This window comes from Oryzias latipes, chromosome 21 (assembly GCF_002234675.1).
Source record: "Oryzias latipes chromosome 21, ASM223467v1".
Lineage (NCBI taxonomy): Eukaryota > Metazoa > Chordata > Actinopteri > Beloniformes > Adrianichthyidae > Oryzias > Oryzias latipes.
The window spans coordinates 9,925,161-9,944,398 of NC_019879.2; the positions used below are offsets into that span (position 1 = coordinate 9,925,161).

The 19,238-nt window shown below is 39.7% G+C and overlaps 1 protein-coding gene across 2 annotated transcripts in view; it reads right to left on the reverse strand.

Moving 5' to 3' along the window:
• LOC101166510 (rho guanine nucleotide exchange factor 7) overlaps positions 1-19,238 on the reverse strand; it is a 35,683-nt gene that overhangs the window by 4,131 nt on the left and 12,314 nt on the right. The window contains exons 5-19 of one of the 2 annotated variants that reach the window (XM_011489358.3): positions 15,383-15,584; positions 14,341-14,429; positions 13,199-13,293; positions 13,017-13,112; positions 12,738-12,860; positions 11,387-11,525; positions 11,243-11,302; positions 11,005-11,151; positions 10,089-10,175; positions 9,929-10,007; positions 9,705-9,844; positions 6,106-6,327; positions 5,925-6,018; positions 4,820-4,909; positions 4,194-4,415 (exon numbers count right to left, since the gene is read on the reverse strand). In XM_011489358.3, coding sequence (XP_011487660.1) covers positions 4,207-4,415; positions 4,820-4,909; positions 5,925-6,018; positions 6,106-6,327; positions 9,705-9,844; positions 9,929-10,007; positions 10,089-10,175; positions 11,005-11,151; positions 11,243-11,302; positions 11,387-11,525; positions 12,738-12,860; positions 13,017-13,112; positions 13,199-13,293; positions 14,341-14,429; positions 15,383-15,584 — 1,872 coding nt within the window. In that variant the 3' untranslated portion in view covers positions 4,194-4,206. The remainder of the gene's footprint in view (positions 1-4,193; positions 4,416-4,819; positions 4,910-5,924; positions 6,019-6,105; positions 6,328-9,704; positions 9,845-9,928; positions 10,008-10,088; positions 10,176-11,004; positions 11,152-11,242; positions 11,303-11,386; positions 11,526-12,737; positions 12,861-13,016; positions 13,113-13,198; positions 13,294-14,340; positions 14,430-15,382; positions 15,585-19,238) is intronic. The other variant, XM_023950669.1, reaches the window with a different exon arrangement.

Sequence of the window (19,238 nt, forward strand, 5' to 3'; positions counted from 1 at the left end):
TTTTTTTACCTTTATTGTTTGTTCTATGAACAACAAAGGTGAACACTTACACCACGAATGAGCATTCACTTTACAGCAACACTGAATACTTAACTCTATCTTTAAGATTATATCGTACACATTCTAGGTAGATGACACAAAAATAGAAAAGAGTCTCCCCCCCCATCCTGACTTCCCTTCCCAAAACTGTCTTCGTACACTACTGTGCAAAATAATCGAAACATTTCTTTTAGATAATTTAAGTGTAAACTTTGACAGAAATCAACAAAAAATAGGCTTTTTTCAGGAATCATCTGTAAACTTTGACATATAGCTTTAAAACCAAACAAAATAAATACACATTAAATGATAATTACATTACAGAAATTATTTTGGAGAACGATAGATCATCGTATTTTTTAGGTCACTCGAATTGCTCACTGTAAGCTCTAGTCACGCCTTTTTTTTAAGCCATCAGTGGAAAAATACTTCTTCATAAAAATAGTTGCTGATGCCAGACAGATTGTGGGGGCATGAGGCGTGAGCTAAAGTCTGCTGGGATCTTCTGCTGAGGGGATCGGGGTTATTTACCTTCTCATACAAAGTCAACATTCTCATATGAGCAGCCATCTGTAACCACAGACACCCCCCCACAAACAATAAAGACCCACATCGATTTAACCATCAGTGTGTTCCAACAGAACTAGGAGTACCTCAGGGTACATTAGATAGTCAAAAATATGATGCGACAAACCCAAACAACACATTAGACAAACAGAATTAACCTAAATGTAAGACTTAATGTTAATTAAGTCTTACATTTAGGTTAATGGTTAAGGTTAAATTATGCCTCTAGTGGAAAATAATGATTGGCTTATAGAGAAAACTTGATAAATAACTTCCTTTGTTCATACTTGACGTAAATGTCAATTTCAAGGCAAAGTTTCACAAGCACACTTCTGACCATTGACGGTATAAGAGAACTGGACTAAGTCAAGTGTAATTCAGCGAAAGAAAACCGCTTCCTTCCAGCTCCAAACTCATAAAGTCAATTCAGTCGCCATTTTTTTCACAATAAGGACACTGCCATGTTTGAGCCAGGAATCGTCAGGGGGCGGGGCTTGGTCCGAGTCAACACTTCTCACCAATCAGGAAGGAGCTTGTTGGGAGACCTCCCCCTTACCAATTTAAAAAGCGGGCTTAGGACAAATAATTACTTTTATTGAGGAAATAATTGGTCAGTTTATAATATGAATAACTTGCCCATTAAAAACATTATAAGGAACATTAAAAAAAAAAAAAAGGTAGCAAATGATTATCCTGACAAATAGAATGACTGTTAGAATGCTGTTTGTTTCTCTATAGAAGTCTGTGATTTTAGCCTCCCCTCCCCCTCGTGTTCCAAGTACTTCCTGTTGGGATCCTGAGCATCCAGTCCAGTTCTTATATACAGTCAATGGTCCTGAATAAATTCATTTTAACTTCACACAGTCAGTTCTATTCAATTTAATCCATTTCCTTTAGTTGCTGAAGACTTTTGTCCCCCTTTTAAATTAATTTTTTCTTGATTATGATAAGGGTTTCGCATGTTTTATCACTACAATCATAGTTTTGTTCAACAAATGAAGAAATAAAGTCTTTAAAGGTCATTTTCAATGGAACCAATATTACACTGGATTAATAAAGATCAATTGAGGAAACAAATGATAAAAAAAAAAAAGTTTACAAAAACTTGACTTGATAGAACATAATATTTTCTACCAAATCACCAGGCTCTTAGGAGGCCAAAAATATTTGTTTTAAAGTACAGTATGAGGGAAAAGCACCAAAGCTATCTTCATTACTGTTGTGGATAAGACAAGAATAAAATGTGCTTAACATTAATACATGCTGTCAAAACGTATATTATAAATGTAATTTTGAAAAGATAAATAGTTTCAGGGGAAGCTCTTGTTTAAAAGTAGAACTTCTGCAAAACATGGGAACATAGAAAGTTTGTGCGTTTTCAGAAAAGACAAACAAATGAGGTGAGCACTTTTGTTAAATCATTTTCACTGTAATGAATAAAAAAAACATATAAAGAGGTGTAAATTGTAATGCACAGCTGTATGTGCTCCTCTGAATGAAACCCTGTAATTCTAAAGTTTCTCACGTTTTGAGAAACTCTACCAAAGTTGATTACTTAGTGTACTAGCAGAGCAAAACACACAAATAAGACCCAAGACGAGAGCGTGCAAGGCCAGAAATCTGCTGTTTAAGGCTCTGCAGAGGTTTAACAGTAAAAGAACAAATCAAACTGTTGTCTCTATTTTTCAGTGGCATCTAGCCTTTCAGTTTTGTGCTTCAGTATCTTTTTAAAATACGACGTCATAGCAGAAATTTAGCAATTTCCATGTCCAAACTCAGAATGATTCATTGCACGTGGAAATGAATTTTCTGAGATTTTACTTTCCCTTCCATCTTATTTTTAACTATCTGAATGTTTAAGTGTAAGTGTTTTTTTTTTTAATCATTGATTGAATATGAGAACTGAACCGAGCACCCATACAAAATGGCTTACTTCCAGCTCCAATGAAATTAACTCAATTCAGTCGCCATTTATCCACGTTACAAATGATGCCATGTTGAACTCAGACAATGTCAGTAAGCAGTGATAGGTCAGAGTCAGTCTGAGTCTATGTTTCTATTGCAACCTCTCTCGCCAATAAGGAGTGAGATTGTTGGAAGGCCACACCCCTACCCCTTAAGAGGGCTTGGGAGAATCTGTCAATCAAACAACGTTTGATCCATAACGTGAGACCACATACTTTTACAGAGGCATCTGATTGGTCAGTTTGTAACTTCAATAAGTCACAGTACAGTAAAATGCGGGAAAAAAAAGAGGAATATCAAGAAGATGTTAAGAAAGTATCAGAGCAAGAACGGTTATTCTGACAAATAGAATGACTGAGTAACAGCTGTTTATTTCTCTATAGAAGTGTCTGGGATTTTGGCTTCTTGAAACCAGCAGGTATTTCCTGTTTGGAACACAAGAAGGGAGGAGCCACTCGGTCCAGTTGTCTTATACAATCAATGATTTTAATATACAAAAAGAAAATGTATCATGTAAACCAGTATAAAAAATGAACTTGAAATTAGGAAAGAGCAATGATATGAAATGTATTGAGTAGGATTTTCCAGATAGTAGAGGAGCATGTGTCTGACCCTGTGTGCATACTTTTGAAGCACATGTGCTAAGTCTGAGTAGGCATACTCGAAGAGCCCCAAAGGAATGAATCACGGTAAATTAAATACACCCGTTCCTGAATTACATCTGAATATCAGACAGCAAAAGCTCAGTCTCCCTCCCGATCCAAAACTTCACTCCAAAATCCTGGTACTCTCTGCTAAAGCTTTGTTCACACCGCGCTGTGTAACACGTGTTCAAACACCCACTTCTACTAAAAAGTCTATGTAAACGCGTGTAAATGCGTGTTTCGGGCTTCCGTGTTCAAAACTTTTACGTTCAAATTTACGCACAATTTTAAGGCTCTTTTCTGGCTTTACGTACAAAACGTGTGTTGGAAGTCAAACCAGGTCAAACTTTGACGAATCAGGGACTCAGATTTGGTGGCAAGGAATGGATGACGTCTGTTTTAATTCAAGGAAGTGCCATGCGTTTGAACGCTGATCATAGAGGAGAAATCATTAATGGAAATTTGTGTCCGGCTGGAATTATATGACACCAAGTCTTTCATATATGGGAATAGAGCTGTGAACAAAAAAGCCAGGAGCAAGATTCACCAGATTTGAACCGCTTCCACATTTCACACCAAACCTCTTCCAACTGTTGATGCGCTACAGTAGGGTGGGGACCAGTGTGAACACCGTATGCAAAATGTGGGCTCAAGAATGCGCGTTTAGTGGGTTTTTGAACCCGTGTTACATGCCCGGTGTGAACGCTGCGTAAGAGCTATCAAACAAGAGGAGTGGTCACATTCAAGATAAAGTAATATCTAACATTTACTGCATGACTATTACAGAAAGAGCGGAGGCACGTAAAAGGGAACATGGGAAAGGCAACAGGAAAGTACTTTAAAAAAATATTCAAAGAAACTTTTAAAATTACATTAAATTAGATGAATAAGTTAACAAAAATGAACCTAATAAGAATAAATAAATAAGTCTTAAAGAGGTAAGCACACAGTACATGACATTAGAGTACGCTGTGGCACCTCCGTGTGCTCTTTAGTTCTGGTGTGAGATGCAGCTCTTCCGCGGCACTGAGCCCATCCTGTAACTGTGGGAGGTCCAGATGGAGTCATAGTCAGAGTCCTCCGAGAGGTCAGAGCTCAGCTCTGGCCGAGACATGCTGCTACGGCGCCCCGGCGACTCCGCGCAGGACCGGTCCACGTCAGCCAGCACATGGTTGTGCATTAGGTCAGTGCCCTGCCAAGCTGCATACGGCAGCCCGGGGTGAAAGCAAATGTGGGGGTGGGGTGGGGTGGGGGGTGGTGGTCAAACAAGAGGACAAGACGGTGCAGAGGGGTGTGGGAGTCGGCAACAAGTCGTAAAATCATAAAAGCAGTGACAGATGCATGATGGGAGGATGAAAGAAAAATGTGATTAAATATGGGGGGGGGGACAAAAATGAGAACAAAACTCAAGGGAAACCCAAAAAATAAAAATGCCAAAAAGCGAGAAGTGGAGGAGAGACAGAAAAAGAAGATCCTGTTAGAAGGAGCAGTCAAGAATTTCTGCGTTAAAGAACGGTAAACAGCAGAGAATAGGAGCAGTCCCTGCAAACACAGCTTTTCTCCCCTTTGAGTACACATGTGAGGTAGATTCAGGAACTTCTTACTGGAGTTCAAAGTCTGTCTGGTTTTGGCACTGGTGCAGTACGCCTCAATCACCTTTAGGATCTGGGCGTCTTCCTCGAGAGCAGCAGTACCTGAAAAGGAGAAGACACAAATGCAAAACATGAAAATCAACCGTTTGGTTCCAGAAAAGGAGGAAGTCCCGCCGTTTTACACAAACACACTTCATCTGTGAAACGCAGGAATTGGCAAATTGGGATTCTGGTAACTTCTTCCTCTTTTCCCATAAAGTTAATGATTCTCAGTGGCAGAGATCCGAATGTGCAAACATACCTGTTGGTCTACAAAAAGGGTTCATGGAGAAATGTTAAGTGGAACAAAGGGTATTTTCTGTCACAAATAAACTCTTTTTTTAAACTGCATTTTTTTTCGCCTGCTCCTGAGTCACAACAATTTGAATAAAGAAAATTTAAATTTTCTTTATTCAAATTGGCAAACTGGAATATAAGGCGCACTGTCAATGAATGACCTTTTTCTAACTTGTGTCATATAAGTCACACAGAACTATAAGGTGTATTATGCGAGACAAAGAGTCATAAATAAATGTCAGTCAGACTTTACTAGGTTCACAGTGACTTTAGAACTTGTTTGTAACCCGCTACACCTTAGTCATGTTAGCGTATTCACAATATCTGCAACTCCTAACCGTGTTTGCAACACATAAAAAGCAGACACTAAAAGAAACATTACTGTGACTGCTAACTCCCAAACTTGCTATTAACGCTTAAAAAAAACAGTCTGGCACTGCTATACGTTAGCCGCATTAGCATAACCACAATAACAGCCAAACTTGTTCGCAGCTCATAAAAAGCAGACTGACATTTTGACAGAGCTCCATCTACCTCTCAAAATCGCTTTGACATAAGTAAACACAACCAGAATTAATCCACATAAAGGCACTCCAGATCATAAGAGCACAAAATACAGCATTCAGATATGCAATTTTTAGCTTAATTTTCTTTATAGATGTTCTCCATCATCAGAAAAATTCCACAAGATGTTAAAAACACCAAAATCACTATTGTCATTGGAGTGGGTCTTTAAAATAAAAAATTTACAACTTTTAGAATCTACTAAAGGGGAACCTACTCTTCCTCAAGGCAAACTCTTCCTCAGACTGCTTCCTCTCTGGTTTGCGTTTAGGAAGCAGTTTCTTCACACTCTTCGGGCTTTTACTTAGATCCTGTACATGAAGGGGAAACGGTGAGCTCCTTGTTTGACAATAATCAAATAAAGAAAAAAATATGTTTTAAGTGATTTTTAAAAGGACCTCCTTGTAGCAGAGAGCAGCAGAGGGCCGCAGCGGCGGTGCCGGTCTAAGGCAGCTCAGGCTCCAGGGTTTGGGGGTGTTGGGTGGCTCCAGCGGACCCCACATCATGGTGCTGTGAGACGTTCCGTGAGAGGACGGATGAGGAAGGGTGTGGTAGGTAGGAGCCACCGTCATGGCCCTGCCCTCAGCATGCCGAGATGGGGTGACAGGGTGAGATGGGAGCTGAAGACAAAAGAAAGCTTATTATACAAGAAAGATTAAGATTATATTTAGTGTTCTGAAGAAACATTAACAAGATCAAAGCTGCAAAAGAGCTTTAAGGTTTGTGTGATAAAAAAACTGATGGGAAATGGTGAAAAACTAATGCTAAAGTGAGGAATCTGCAACCTCTGATTTGGAAATGCGTTAAGGGGGACTGCACTCAGTATGTTCCTTCTTAGAAGCTTCCAGAAAGCTTTATGTCCCAACCAGTTGGATCACACCTTCTGAAAACCATCTCTATTTAAAGCAATGTTGCCTTTAATCAGCTGAAGTTTGCACCCACTTTGTTTTTTGTGGGACTATAAAGAAGCAAAACTCTCAAAAAATTTTCTTTGTTAAATATTTGATCAGCCTCAGACAAGCAAAGAATATCAAACTTGCTTTGGGCCGGCCACACTCAAAAAGGCTTTTATTTTGAAACAGCCAAATCCACACTTATGTAGGATATTGGAATGCACAGTTCAGCTTCCAGCGCAGCCTCAGACTAGGAATGGGTGTTGCTAGGATTTTATGCGAGGCTGAACTGTTTGTTTTTTTAAACGGTTCTGGTGCCTAAATGGTCCTCAAACTGGTGCTTCAAAAAGAAAAAACGGCTATTTTTTCGTAAACATTTAATGACATAACAAGGGAATTGCCCACACCTGCCCATGCAATAGCATGGAAGTCAATTGTCCAATTACTTACAAGCCCATGAAATGAAGGGATTGTGATTAAAAAATGCTTTAGTTTTTCAATAAAAGCTGAAAGTCTGCACTTCAATGGCATCCGAGTTGTTTTATTTAAATTCACTGTGGTAATGTCCAGAAGCTAAATTAGAAAGAATGTGTCTCTGTCCAAATATTTATGGTCCTGACTGAACACCAAAGTAAGCACGCATTTCACCACACATCGACACAATGGCGGTCCTTTTTGGAGGTTTGGACACGTCACTCTTATATATCAAGTTGCTGAGTTAGAATCTTTGGCTGAGAAGTAAAGTGTTTCCTCCATCCATTCTAAAAAAAAACCCCGGAGTAGGTGAAATCTGCAAAGTTGAATTATAGATGTTATAAGACAGTAAAACTCCTCATTGCACACTTAATATACTTTTTTCCTACAGACATGAACATTTTCACACTTTTTTTCTCTTGTTTGAACTCTCAAAGTTTAAACCAAGTGAATAAGATGTTTAGAGAGGACTTTTAGTGCCTTCAATCATCTGTAACATCTGTCCTACTTCGCAAATTTCACCTATCGCGGGTTATTTTTAGAACATACAGAATAAAGACTGCTTAGCCAAACTTTCACTTGCTTCGCCTTCAGCATTTTTACTGAAGCTCCTCGTACCCTTATGCCAACATGCATTCTTATATGAGCCCGCCCACACATGCTGGAGAGGTAAAATGATAGGCTAGAATTGTACAGCAAAACAATAAAACACACGTGATTGACGTGTCTGAAAAAAAGCATTGAAATGAAGCAATGTAATCTGTGTTTTTATCTGGTTCCGTTAGTACTAAATACGTCAAGTCCGGTACTCCTCCCTACTATCAAAAGCCTCCACTGGGGACCAAAGCTAAAAAGACCTCATCTTTTTAGCAACACTATCAGTGACTGAAAAGGACAGGAACCCAAGACAATAGAAGTACCGTAAATTCCGGACTACAAAGCGCACCCGATTACAAGCCGCACCCACCCATATTCACGTGTTTGACTGCTTTTATACATACACAAGCCGCGTCAGAGTACAAGCCGCGCATGTGAAAGCCGATATTGTCATCCTGACAGATTACGCCCAGCATCCCAGAGCGAGTGCAATTCATTAGCACATTGTGGGTGGTGCCAATTTTGCCTCTGGGTCACGTATTTAAGTGTATCGACATCTGACAAACAGCATGGACCTCTATTCTGTTCACAAGTCCCTCAGTTATGGTGTTTTTATTTCATTTTTTTTTTTTACTTATTGACAATCTAGGTATCTAACATAAAATTACAAACAGTAACCATATAATCAACATTACATCCCTCAGTTATAATGAAGAAATTTACATCCGCGATCCCCCATTTCCCATGAGTCTTAGGGGCTAAAGGCGGGGCCAACGCCCGGCTCGCCATTCTGTTGTACGTGTTTAAGAATTAGCAGCAGTGCATGGAGGGGTGAACGGGAAAAGCTCTCCTTTTGCTTGTGTCGCAGCAGCGTTATGGGAGTAACAGGACTGGTTAGAAAACACAACGGTAAAATAAAGCAGCGGCGACTGAAAAGCGCGCGCCTCAGCGTGATACGCGCGCCTCAGTGCGGCGCGTGCGTCAGAATTCAGAAGCCTCTGCACTCCGCGGACGCCTCTGCGCTCCGCTCCCGCCCCGCGCGCTCCTTGTCTCCCCTTCCTATCTACTCCGACACCTCTGGCCAGGGCAGCTTCAAGGAGGAGCACTTCGTCCCCGTTGCGCCGGTGGATGGAGCAAATCGTTTCTGTGCAAAGCAATCGGACTTAATACTGTACGTTTTGTGTATGAGGGGCGGGTGCGTTGTTACGTGTGGGAGCCTTCAGACTGCCATCGGCCCCGCAGCTCAATCAGCAGGAGAAGATGTCTCCAGCTCACACGGAGGCTGTGAGTTTTTCAAAGCAAAATTCCGCTTTTACGGTTTCCTTAGAAACCGTAAATGGAGTGTAAATTCACTCCATGCGCTGTTCTCTCCGTCACGCAGCAAACCGGCTTTTCCAAACCCGTTGGTGACGGTGGACTTTTTTACGCTGCTTTTAACGATTGCTTTTAACTTGAAAGCTTCATCATAATGTAGCGGCGATCACGTGCACGGTGTAATGGCCCCAAAGGATTCTGGGATGCGGCCGGGCATGCGTGTTTCGTTTTGTTGAACCATGACTGAAGTGTCTAAGACCTGAAGTCAAGTCCATGCTGTTCGGCTGCTAAGAGGTGTGTTGAATAAAAATGCCTCGTGCTTGGTGTTAGATATAGAATTCAAACTATTCACTGAGTTCGAAAATACGTACATGGCGGCTGCCAATTAAATCCATAAATTAGCCGCGTCACTGAAAAAGCCGCAGGGCTGTAAGCGCAGGAAAAAAGTAGCGGCTTGTAGTCCGGAAATTACGGTAATATGTAAAGTAAAATTGTAATGGCTGATGGGTAAAAATTCCTCTTTACTCCTCACTAACAATCTGTGTAAAATGACCAGACCATTACTGACAGAACCACTGACTGCTGTGCATCACATAAGGCATCTTTACACATCAGGAGCTGCATCGATTTAAACAGTCAGAAATCAACACTTTGTTGACTCCCCGCTGGGTGGAACAAAAAGGAAGTAACTGCTAGTCGTGTAGTCATTAGGTGCTGACCGTGTGGCAGGGAACAGTGAGGGGTTTGTGGCTGGGAGCTGTGGCGGTGGCGTGTTTGATCTGTCTCGTTAGGTGCTCCACCCAGTCCTGCAGGTCCTGCTGGTTGGTGCATATCACCTGCAGACGGTCGAACAATGTGCCTGCAGGGAGACGGACAGAGTTATTCAAGGCGCTGCCTGTCATTTCAATAGCTCTGTATTTAGGGTCGCATTGAGAGGTCATACCGTTCAGTTCAAAAGTGTTTTTATGTGCTTCACAGTCTTCTAGTTTGGTCACCATCATGCCGGTTAAAGGCAATTTTCCCTGGGAGGATGAATCAATTAATCAGTTACAAATTGTTTATATTTACTCCAATTTTACATTTGAGACAGATAAAATACTGACCTGGAATATGAAGCCACTCATCCTGGGGCTGGCAGACAACATGAGGAGGACATGGGGGAAAAGCAGGAGGTAGCGCTCACTTTTCTCCTACAAGCAGCAAAGAAAGTTTACGGAGCCATTTGGTTTATGAAATATAAATCTATTCTAGAATAAACCTTTATTGTCATCAGTCAAAACGCTTCACAGGCAACAGAAGGTGAAATTAGAAAGCTTTCAGTTCTCCATCTAAAAGAAAACCCCCGACATTTACAAGTGTTCTTTGCAATCTGTAAAATTTACATATTTCCTCATCAGCCAATTTGTTTCGCAAATTCAAGCCAACCCAAGTCCTGTTGAATGTTTCTGTGACAGGAGGAAAGTTTTTCTTCATGACCGCAACTGCTGAAATGCCAGAAAAAACCCAGCAGGAACCTGCATAGAAGACTTCAGATTAAAGAACTTCATGCAGTTCATGATGTCATGAACCCAGACATGGGAGACGTGATTACTGATGCTTTTGTAGAGTTCTTCAGAATAAATAAACCCAACACTCACTGTCTTATGCATTGTAAATGAGATATATAGTCAAGACGTCCATGTAGAAATGAGACTGAAAACTTTGGACAACAGCTCCTCCCATATGCGGGGGTAGCCTGTAGTTTATGAACACATTTTGTAAAAGCATTAAGCATCGAATATAATGTGTGTCAAAGAAGGCAGCGGATGCGAATTGCTTTCATTGTGAACGCAGCAGTATGCTAGGCTTGGCGGATTGCACTTCACTCCCAAAAGTCCATCTTATGTGTGATTTCTTTCTTCTTTGTTATGCATTTTTTTGGCTGCTGTGACTTAAACTCCAGTGCAACTATTGTGGGTTAATCCTGAGCATGTTGAATAATTGATTTAAAAAAAAAAAGGAGCTGTAAGGTGTAGATACCTCTGTCATGGGACTCTGCACCAAGACCTGGCTCATGTAGATCACAGAGCCCAGGGTCTTGATGTCATCACCCTCCCACAGTCGGATGCTCTCCGTGAGAATCTGGAGCTCCAACTCTTTTCGTTTCCGCACCTCCTGGCACTGAGCCTGTTGTAAGAGGAGCAGACAGCCTAATTGAGTCAGATCAAACCTGCCTACATGCCACGTCTGACTGCACAGGGAGGAGTGTGCAGCTCACCGACAGATTTTTGAATGAAACCATGCACTTCTGGATGTCTGGCCTGTCAAGATGAATCTCCTGAAAGAACACAGAGGAAATAAAATGTAAAAAAAACAACTTAACTCAAAGTACACATACATGTCTCAATCCAAGGACACAAACCTCCATGTGCCTCTCCAGTTCTTTCAGTAAGGTGGGGTATTTGTCCAGTCTCATAAAGGGTTTACTTAGGCCTGTAGTGAGGGTCAGGATTCCAGGACTGACTGCACCCCGTCCCTCCATGAACTCCCCCAGAGCTTCACTGAAAGACACAAACGTTCAGAAGTGAAGACTCCTAACAACCATCGAGTATGAATATTCTACTTTCTTCCAGTCTGTTCAGATAAATATAGATTTATTTAAACTTGCCCAATAAGTTTAGCCTAAAATGACAGAAGAGTCTGAAGGGGAACCTTTTACGAAACAAAAAACAGCAGATATAGCCGTTTAGATCTGGGATAGTTTGGGACCTCAAGATGAGAGACCAAAGCAAAGAAAACCAAAGCTGGATGTCACCACCTGATGGACATGTGACTTTCAGACTAACCTGCAAATCCAGCACTGCATTGGACCAAAATGATAGAAAAGTCCTCAGCTATTAATGAATACAGTTTAAAATCTGTCTTAACTAAAAAAATTAAAAAAACAGAAAAAAAACCACACAAAAAATGTATCAACTGGGTATTTTGAAGTCATTAAAACTGAGTCAGACTATATTGGTCTCTTGCTTTTTTGGCTCTCTGACTTCTGTTTATTTTATAAATGTGTTGTTTAGATGAAAACTAAACTTCTGAACTTCAGTTCCTAGTATGCTCCTGGAAATCTGTTGATTTTATCAATTAAGATGGTAAAAATGGGCTGTAAAAACTCTTCTGTGCATACGTCCAAGAAGCAACATAGAGAAAGAAAAAAAATGACAATAGTCACAAGCTAAATGTATCATTAGCCATCAATAAATAAATACTTAAACTACTTTAGGTATATAATACACAGTCTATCAGTGCACAAACGAGGAAAACAGCAAGAATATCTAGTTTTAAAGTTTTCTCTAGCCGACCCAGGCCTCTAACATCCTGAATGAAGCTCATTTAAAAACCAAGTAACTGGGGCCAAGTGCACTTCACCAAATAACTGCTAGACTCTTGTTCCATATCCAAGACTCCTTCCACTCCAATGAAGAAACAAAAATCTTGACCTCCAGGATTCAAAAATGCTTGAGGTTTTTTCCCAGTTGGGAGTGTAATCTTTTTAATCTATCCCAATCACTGGCTCCAACAGCCATGCTTTACAGTCCTTTTCGAGTTAAACTATTTTTACGCATTTTTTGGGGGGGTTACGCAGTTCACAGTAATGAAGGAAGATCTCAGGAAGATGTTCTGGTGCTCTCTAAGCACACCAAAATGTGCTGCAGCAACACCGCAGCTCACTCCAGCAGCACTACACCATCATGGCTGACTGCAGCTTGGAAACACACCTGTGCTGAGTCAGCACATTTACTGCAGATGGATGGTTGGAGCAGTATCCGATATAGAGAGCCTTCATCTGTGGCATGAGGTTAAGGAAGAAGCTTCCCACCCTTTGATGGCTTTCTGGAAGCCTAAAAAGGAAAAAGATAAATATAAATATAAGATTTTACACGTAAGTAACTGCTTTAAAGTGGCAGAAACTTCCAAAGGTTTGTTGGCATTTGGTTTCAAAGAGAATGTTCTTATTTTACAGTAGCTGTGCAGGAGGATGTGTTTGTGGGACTAACTTAGTGCACTCCTCCAGGGACTGAACCAACATTTGTTGAAAGGTGCTGATCTCCTCCATGTTCCCCAGAATCAGAGCCACATCTGAGCTGCTCAGTCTGGAAGCCAAGAAAGGAAGATCTCAAACAGCGACTTGTTAAAGCTGAATCAACCAGTTCTCATATAATATTTAACCAAATCCTACTTGTCAGAGTTCTGGAGAGGTCGCAGGTAGTTAGTTAGGAGGCTTTGAATGTCCTTTGAATATGCCGTCTCAGTTTCTAAAATATTCTGCAACACCTGTGACACACACAAAAAAAAAAAATTGTTTAATAGAATTTTTCCTCCCCGTAATAACATCATTTCATTTTTTAATACAGCTGAAGACACAAAGACTATCAAGTCCTGTAACAGTTTACAGTAAATGTCTCTTTGCAAATGGTAAAGAGTTAACAAGCCTGTCAATGCATTACTTTGCATTACTTCTTTCACTAATGTTTCTTGTTCTTGTACTTAATGCATTTTAAAGCATTAACAAAAGCTGCAGAATTCAGTTGTTTAGCATTATGTATTCATGGACTAGATGTTAGTTAATATATTTGAAAGCCCTAAAAATAATCATTGTTTGAACAGAGTTAGAAAGCAATAAATAAGGTTTTACATAAGGTTTTCTAGCCTGACCCAGCCCTTTATAAATGTTAATAAGCTTCATAAGCATTAATTAAGCATTACTTAGTTAATAATTATGACTTGAATATTGTAACCTTATTGTAAAGGGTGAAAAAGTATTGCCTAATAAATTGGAAAGAGAAAAACTAAATGAGAAACAGCTATAAACAGGTAAAGATTAGCAAACTCTTGCCAGCATGTTATTTGCAACACGTTTTTTGCCTGGTTAGATAGTGTGAAAAAATGAATAACTGTTAACTTATGCTTTGAGTAAAACACTTAGTAACTTAGTTAATTATTGCTAGATTTAGCATTTTAAAACATTAACATTATTGTGATGTGTTACCAGAAGTTCAGGTTCTGGTCTCAAAATTGATCATAAGATTTATCATACTGAAAGTTCTGTTGTGAAAGAAAAATCTTTAATTAAAAGTGCATCTCAGAGGCTTTCAAGCAGAGTTGCAGGAATCACTTTGGTTAAATCTGCAGCCAAAACTGTTAGAAGTAAAAATAAATTATCGGAACAAGTTGGAAGCACGTACACAGACAAAACAAGGGAAACACAGCAGTAGAAAGAAGAAATCAAATTAACAAAAACCTCTCTTCACAAAGACAGCAATAGCGAACAAAGTTGTAAGTGAAAACAATAATTTGTCTGAATGTGAATTGTATTCTTACCAAGTTATAGTAGGTCTTACTAATTGCAGGAGGCTCAAAACCTTTGGGTGGGCTCTTTAAGGTGCCAGATTTGGGAGACACCTGTTTGTCTGACGCAAAGAAAGAGGACAAGTGAAAGAAAGTCTTCTGATAGATCCACAAAGTGACATTCAGTTGAATGCTGCTTTGGTTAACAACACACAAACGATCTTCCATTGATCTAGAAAACAGCGACAAATCAAAAACGTACATGGATCCATCAGAATGGAAAAGGGAGCTTGTGCCCCGCCCAAAGTATATTCTACGTCACGATGCAATCATTTTTTAATGGACCCCCCCCCCGATTCACAGCGGTTTGAATAAAGAAATACTCAGAAACGCAAGCTACATTTTGTGTATACATATTAAAACATCAAAACACAGTTTTCATCGGATTGGGTCTGTAATAAGCTGTTACTTATTGGTGCAAAGCCAGTACAAAAGCTGCTTTTCTTGAGTCAGAACTAAATGATTGACGTCGAAGACTTCCGGGATGTCAAAGAGCTTGTAATATTTAGGTGTTGTCCAAGACATCTCTGGTGTTAAAGGGTTCAAACCAATTTATTAGATTAATTTGAAAAAAATGGTATAACTAGTAATATAAATAAGACAAAGATTAAACAGTGTAGACAAAAAAATTACTTAAAAATAATCAGTTCTGGTTTCAGTGAATCAACTGATTTTCTGATTACCGATTTTCTAAGAAAAGCTCGATTGTATATCAATCAATAGATTTATTTAACAGATTTTTTTAATCCAGCTCTATAACTATCTGGAAAACTCGACAAGAATGTTTCGTTTGCTCAGATCAGTATTCCTTAGAAAAGCCTGTACGTTTTATTATTATGATGAATCTTTACTTTGTAGTTGAGATTTGACAGAAGAAAAAAAGTGTCTCCACTTCAGATCTCCCTGAGAAAGTTATCATGATGTTGATAAGTAATCGTATAACCTGCCAGATCAGAACGTTTTCGGTTATTTCCAAACACAGCATCCCTCCTCCCCTGATTTTTGTGGCACCTACCGGAGCCTTTGACTTCGCGCACATAGTTGCTAGGAAACCACCCAGTCCTGCCGCTGAGGGTCCCTTCCCACCAGCCGCCTTCTTCCTGCCGAGTCACATTGATTATGTCTCCTTTGTTGAAGGTGAGCTCATCCTCGTTGGTCTGCTGGAAGTTAAACCGCGCCTTCACCAGCAGCTGCTGTCCACTGTTTTCTGACATGTCCTAATGGAGAAAGGGGTTTTACCATCAGCAAGAACATTCATTTTTGAAACATTCACTTCTCAGTTTGAACCAAATATGACCATGATTTGAAGCAGACTTTTTCTGAACATAACACCTTGCTTTCCTGTATTTTCTACTTCATTAACAATAATAAGTTTTGCTTTTCTTCTTTTGTTGGTAATCCCTCTCTTTGGATCCCCGCTTCAATGTGTGTTTGATTCTTTTATATTATATAAAAGCAACAAAACAAGAATTTTACAAATGCATTCCTATACTCTTGTCAGCCCAGAGAGGGGGAAAACAGATAACGTATGTAAATTATGTAATTATGGAGTTATGTACAGGCAGGAGAAGAGAAACGTGTAAACAGCAATGTATAGACTTAAAGGAATCCAGTAAAAAAAAACTGAATTGCAGTCTGAAGTGCTTTTTGTACAAGAGTAATAACCCTGTGTGGTCGAATATACTGAAGAAGCAAGAAACAACATGGCCATTCAGCCCCTGATCATGTGATCAGCAGGTAGGTAGGCGTCTGGAGATCGGTTAAAAATGGACAGTAATTGTCCATTTTGCAATTATCAATGCTCAAAATTGAAGCCTAAAAAACTGAGCTCACAACCACTGGCATCATTTGTAAACCAAAAAATCTATGACAGCAAGGGACTTTTGTTAAAGTTGATCAAAGAAAGTATTTTCAGTCAAAAAACTAACTGAAGAATAACAGGAGTTTCACTAAACAGCAGGACAACAAATGTTGTGGCATCTGGATCTAAACTTGCAGATGTTTCCAATCACATGGTAAATTAATCAGTATATTTATGGGTGTGAATGAACAAAGTTGTCACAATGGCTCACAACATGTGAACCAAAAGCAGAAAACAGACTACAATGCTTAGCATTGTGTGTAAAAATGTTTAAAGCAATAAAAAAGGCTTCCTGTCTGATGTAGTGGGGGAGACAGGAGAAATGTCTTGAGAGAAATATGGTCAGATTACAAAAATATGTCAAGTTTTAATCAGTAGGACTGCAAATGACCAATATTTTGGTTTTGGGTAAAGAATTGGTCCCAATTATTATGAAGCATCTGTATCTGCTTTCATGTAACCCCATCAAGCTGAAGGATCCTTGGTTTGGATTTTTAACTCAGTTTCTAAGCAGTATTGCAAATGAACCACATCTGATAGTTGTGCATCATTTTTTCTGCGTCTTAGCATCTTGATGCTGTCCATTTTAACAAAGAACTTTGTGCCGTGTCTCCTGTACAGAATACATTCAGCTTTCCAAATTTGCCCGTCTTTCGATTGCGAGCAGATTTTTGTTTTCATTCGATACGACTGGACTGAATTTCCTATGAAGATTTTAACTTTGAGAGTTTAAACAGAAGAGAAAAGTGTGAAAATATTGATGTCTGTCTGAAAAAAGTGTATAAAGTGTGGAGCCTTAAAACATCTAGACTTATTTAAAAAAAAAATGAAAATGACTACCGGTACCTCGCGGTTTTCACCTATGTGGGTTATTTTATAACCAAACACCTGCAATCAATGAGGGAACACTGTATACAGAAATGCTGCTGGAAAAAGAGTGCAACATCAAAATCAAGCACCAAAGAAACAGAACTGAACTTCTTTTCTGCCCTGTCTTTTTTATTATTAGTGCATTTCTGAACTATAAGATGATGACAATCTTTTGCTCAAAACTCTACATTCCAACTTGATTTTAGACCAGAGGTTGGCAAACTTTTCGACTTGTGGGCCACAAAGGTTTTCTAAAATGCAATAGAAGGAGCTGGACCAGGAGCAGATGTGTGGGTTTTGGTAATCCAACTTATAAAAGATAGAAATTACATGAAATCTGGACGAAACATTGATTTAAAATTAACATATACTTTAAAATAGAACAATTTTTGAGTTTTTATATCAAAACTGTGGTTTTAGTTATGATTTTAGAGCCATTTGCACCATTTGATGTACATTGTGTAAAACGCAATGTGTTTAAATGAAAAACAACAAATCTTCCAACTCCACATGGATGCTATAGTGAGGTCCCCAAACATATTATTGTGAGGGCCACATAACTTTTTTCATCTCTGATGTGTCTTGATTTTAAACTGCTTTTGTCTTTCTTTTATTGTGAAGAACTTTGGTATCCTAAAGGAGTTGTAAAGTGCTACATGAATAAAATTTCCTTCATCCCTTCTTTCCTTCATTTAATAAAATTAACAACACTTTTAATGAAATAAAAAACAAATAACTCCTTGTGATCTTCAGAGAAAAGAAGTCAGGAAAAATACTACTAATACATTTCCAAATTATAACCACACCAATAAATAGTCAACTGTCTCCTGTCTTAGTCCCCTTAAGACTGTGGAGGGCTGCAGCTCCTCACTCATCTCACAGTTGCCTTAAATTTCCCAAATCAAACTGTTTCTCATCCAGTAATAATAAAAAAACAAAGTCAAATTCTTATGTCTTCTGCTGCAGCCGGACATTTATCTGCATTACCATTTCACCAGTACAGTGTTCCGTTGTCTATTGCGGGTGTTACGTTCTCAAAATAACCCGTGATCGATAAAATCCATGGAGTAGGATTACAGATGTTTTATGGCTGTGAAATTCCTCACTGCCCACTTTATACACTTTTCTCAGACAGACATGAGCATTTTCACACTTTTCTTTCATGATTAAATTCTCAAAGGATCTTAGGATGAACACAAAGATCTGGGGCCTCATTTATAAAACTTTGCGTAGGATTTGCGTCAGAAGTGGCGTACGGATGAAACATAGGACGTGTGTACGCACAGAAATATTCGGATTTATAAAACCCTGCGCACGCACATCCTACGCATCTTTCCCTTAATAAATCACAACCAATTCTAAATGCTGCGCAGCTTTTGCGGCTTCATGACACACCTATAGTTGCCCATAAATAGTCCGTGAAACGCCCACAAATTAATATTCATGTCTTGCGAGATCACGGCAAACACAGAGAGGAAATAGAAAGAAAGGTAACTTCACTCAATGTGAAGTAGAAGTTATCGTTGGCGAGGTGGAAAAGAGGAGAAAAATGTTGTTTGGAGGGCACAGTGTGGGCATTACTAATGCCAAAAAAGCACTTGAGTGGCAAACGACGGCAGACGCCGTAAATGCTGTAGCCTCACAACCTCGGACCGTGGCCGAAATGAAAAAGAAATGGTCGGACATCAAAGTCGAGGCAAAAAAACGTCTAGCGCTGCATCGCCAGTGTGTCTCTGCCACCGGGGGGGCGGCACCGGAGCGCCAGATGCACCGGGTGACACGCGTGGTTCCTCCGAGTGCTCGTCTGTAACGCCGGGCCCAAAAGCCCGCAGAGGTCCAAGAGGACGGCTCGAGGAAGTCGGAACCGGCTTATAAGCCACTCGTCCTCGTTTGCCAGCAAGTCTTCTTGTCTAAAGATGCGTTCACTCCGAATTCTTCCATTTGCCACATCTTCTAAGAGCGCAAGATCAGCCATTGTGCGTCATTCCGCATTGTGATGGGGCATTTTATTTCCATTCATTTAATTACATCTGACAAGCTACAGATGTCGGTAATAATCGACGTGGAGATGGGAAATTGTTCAGCGCAAATGTAATTTCTTGTTGCTTTGTGAATGGTTGAAAAATACGCCATACATTGT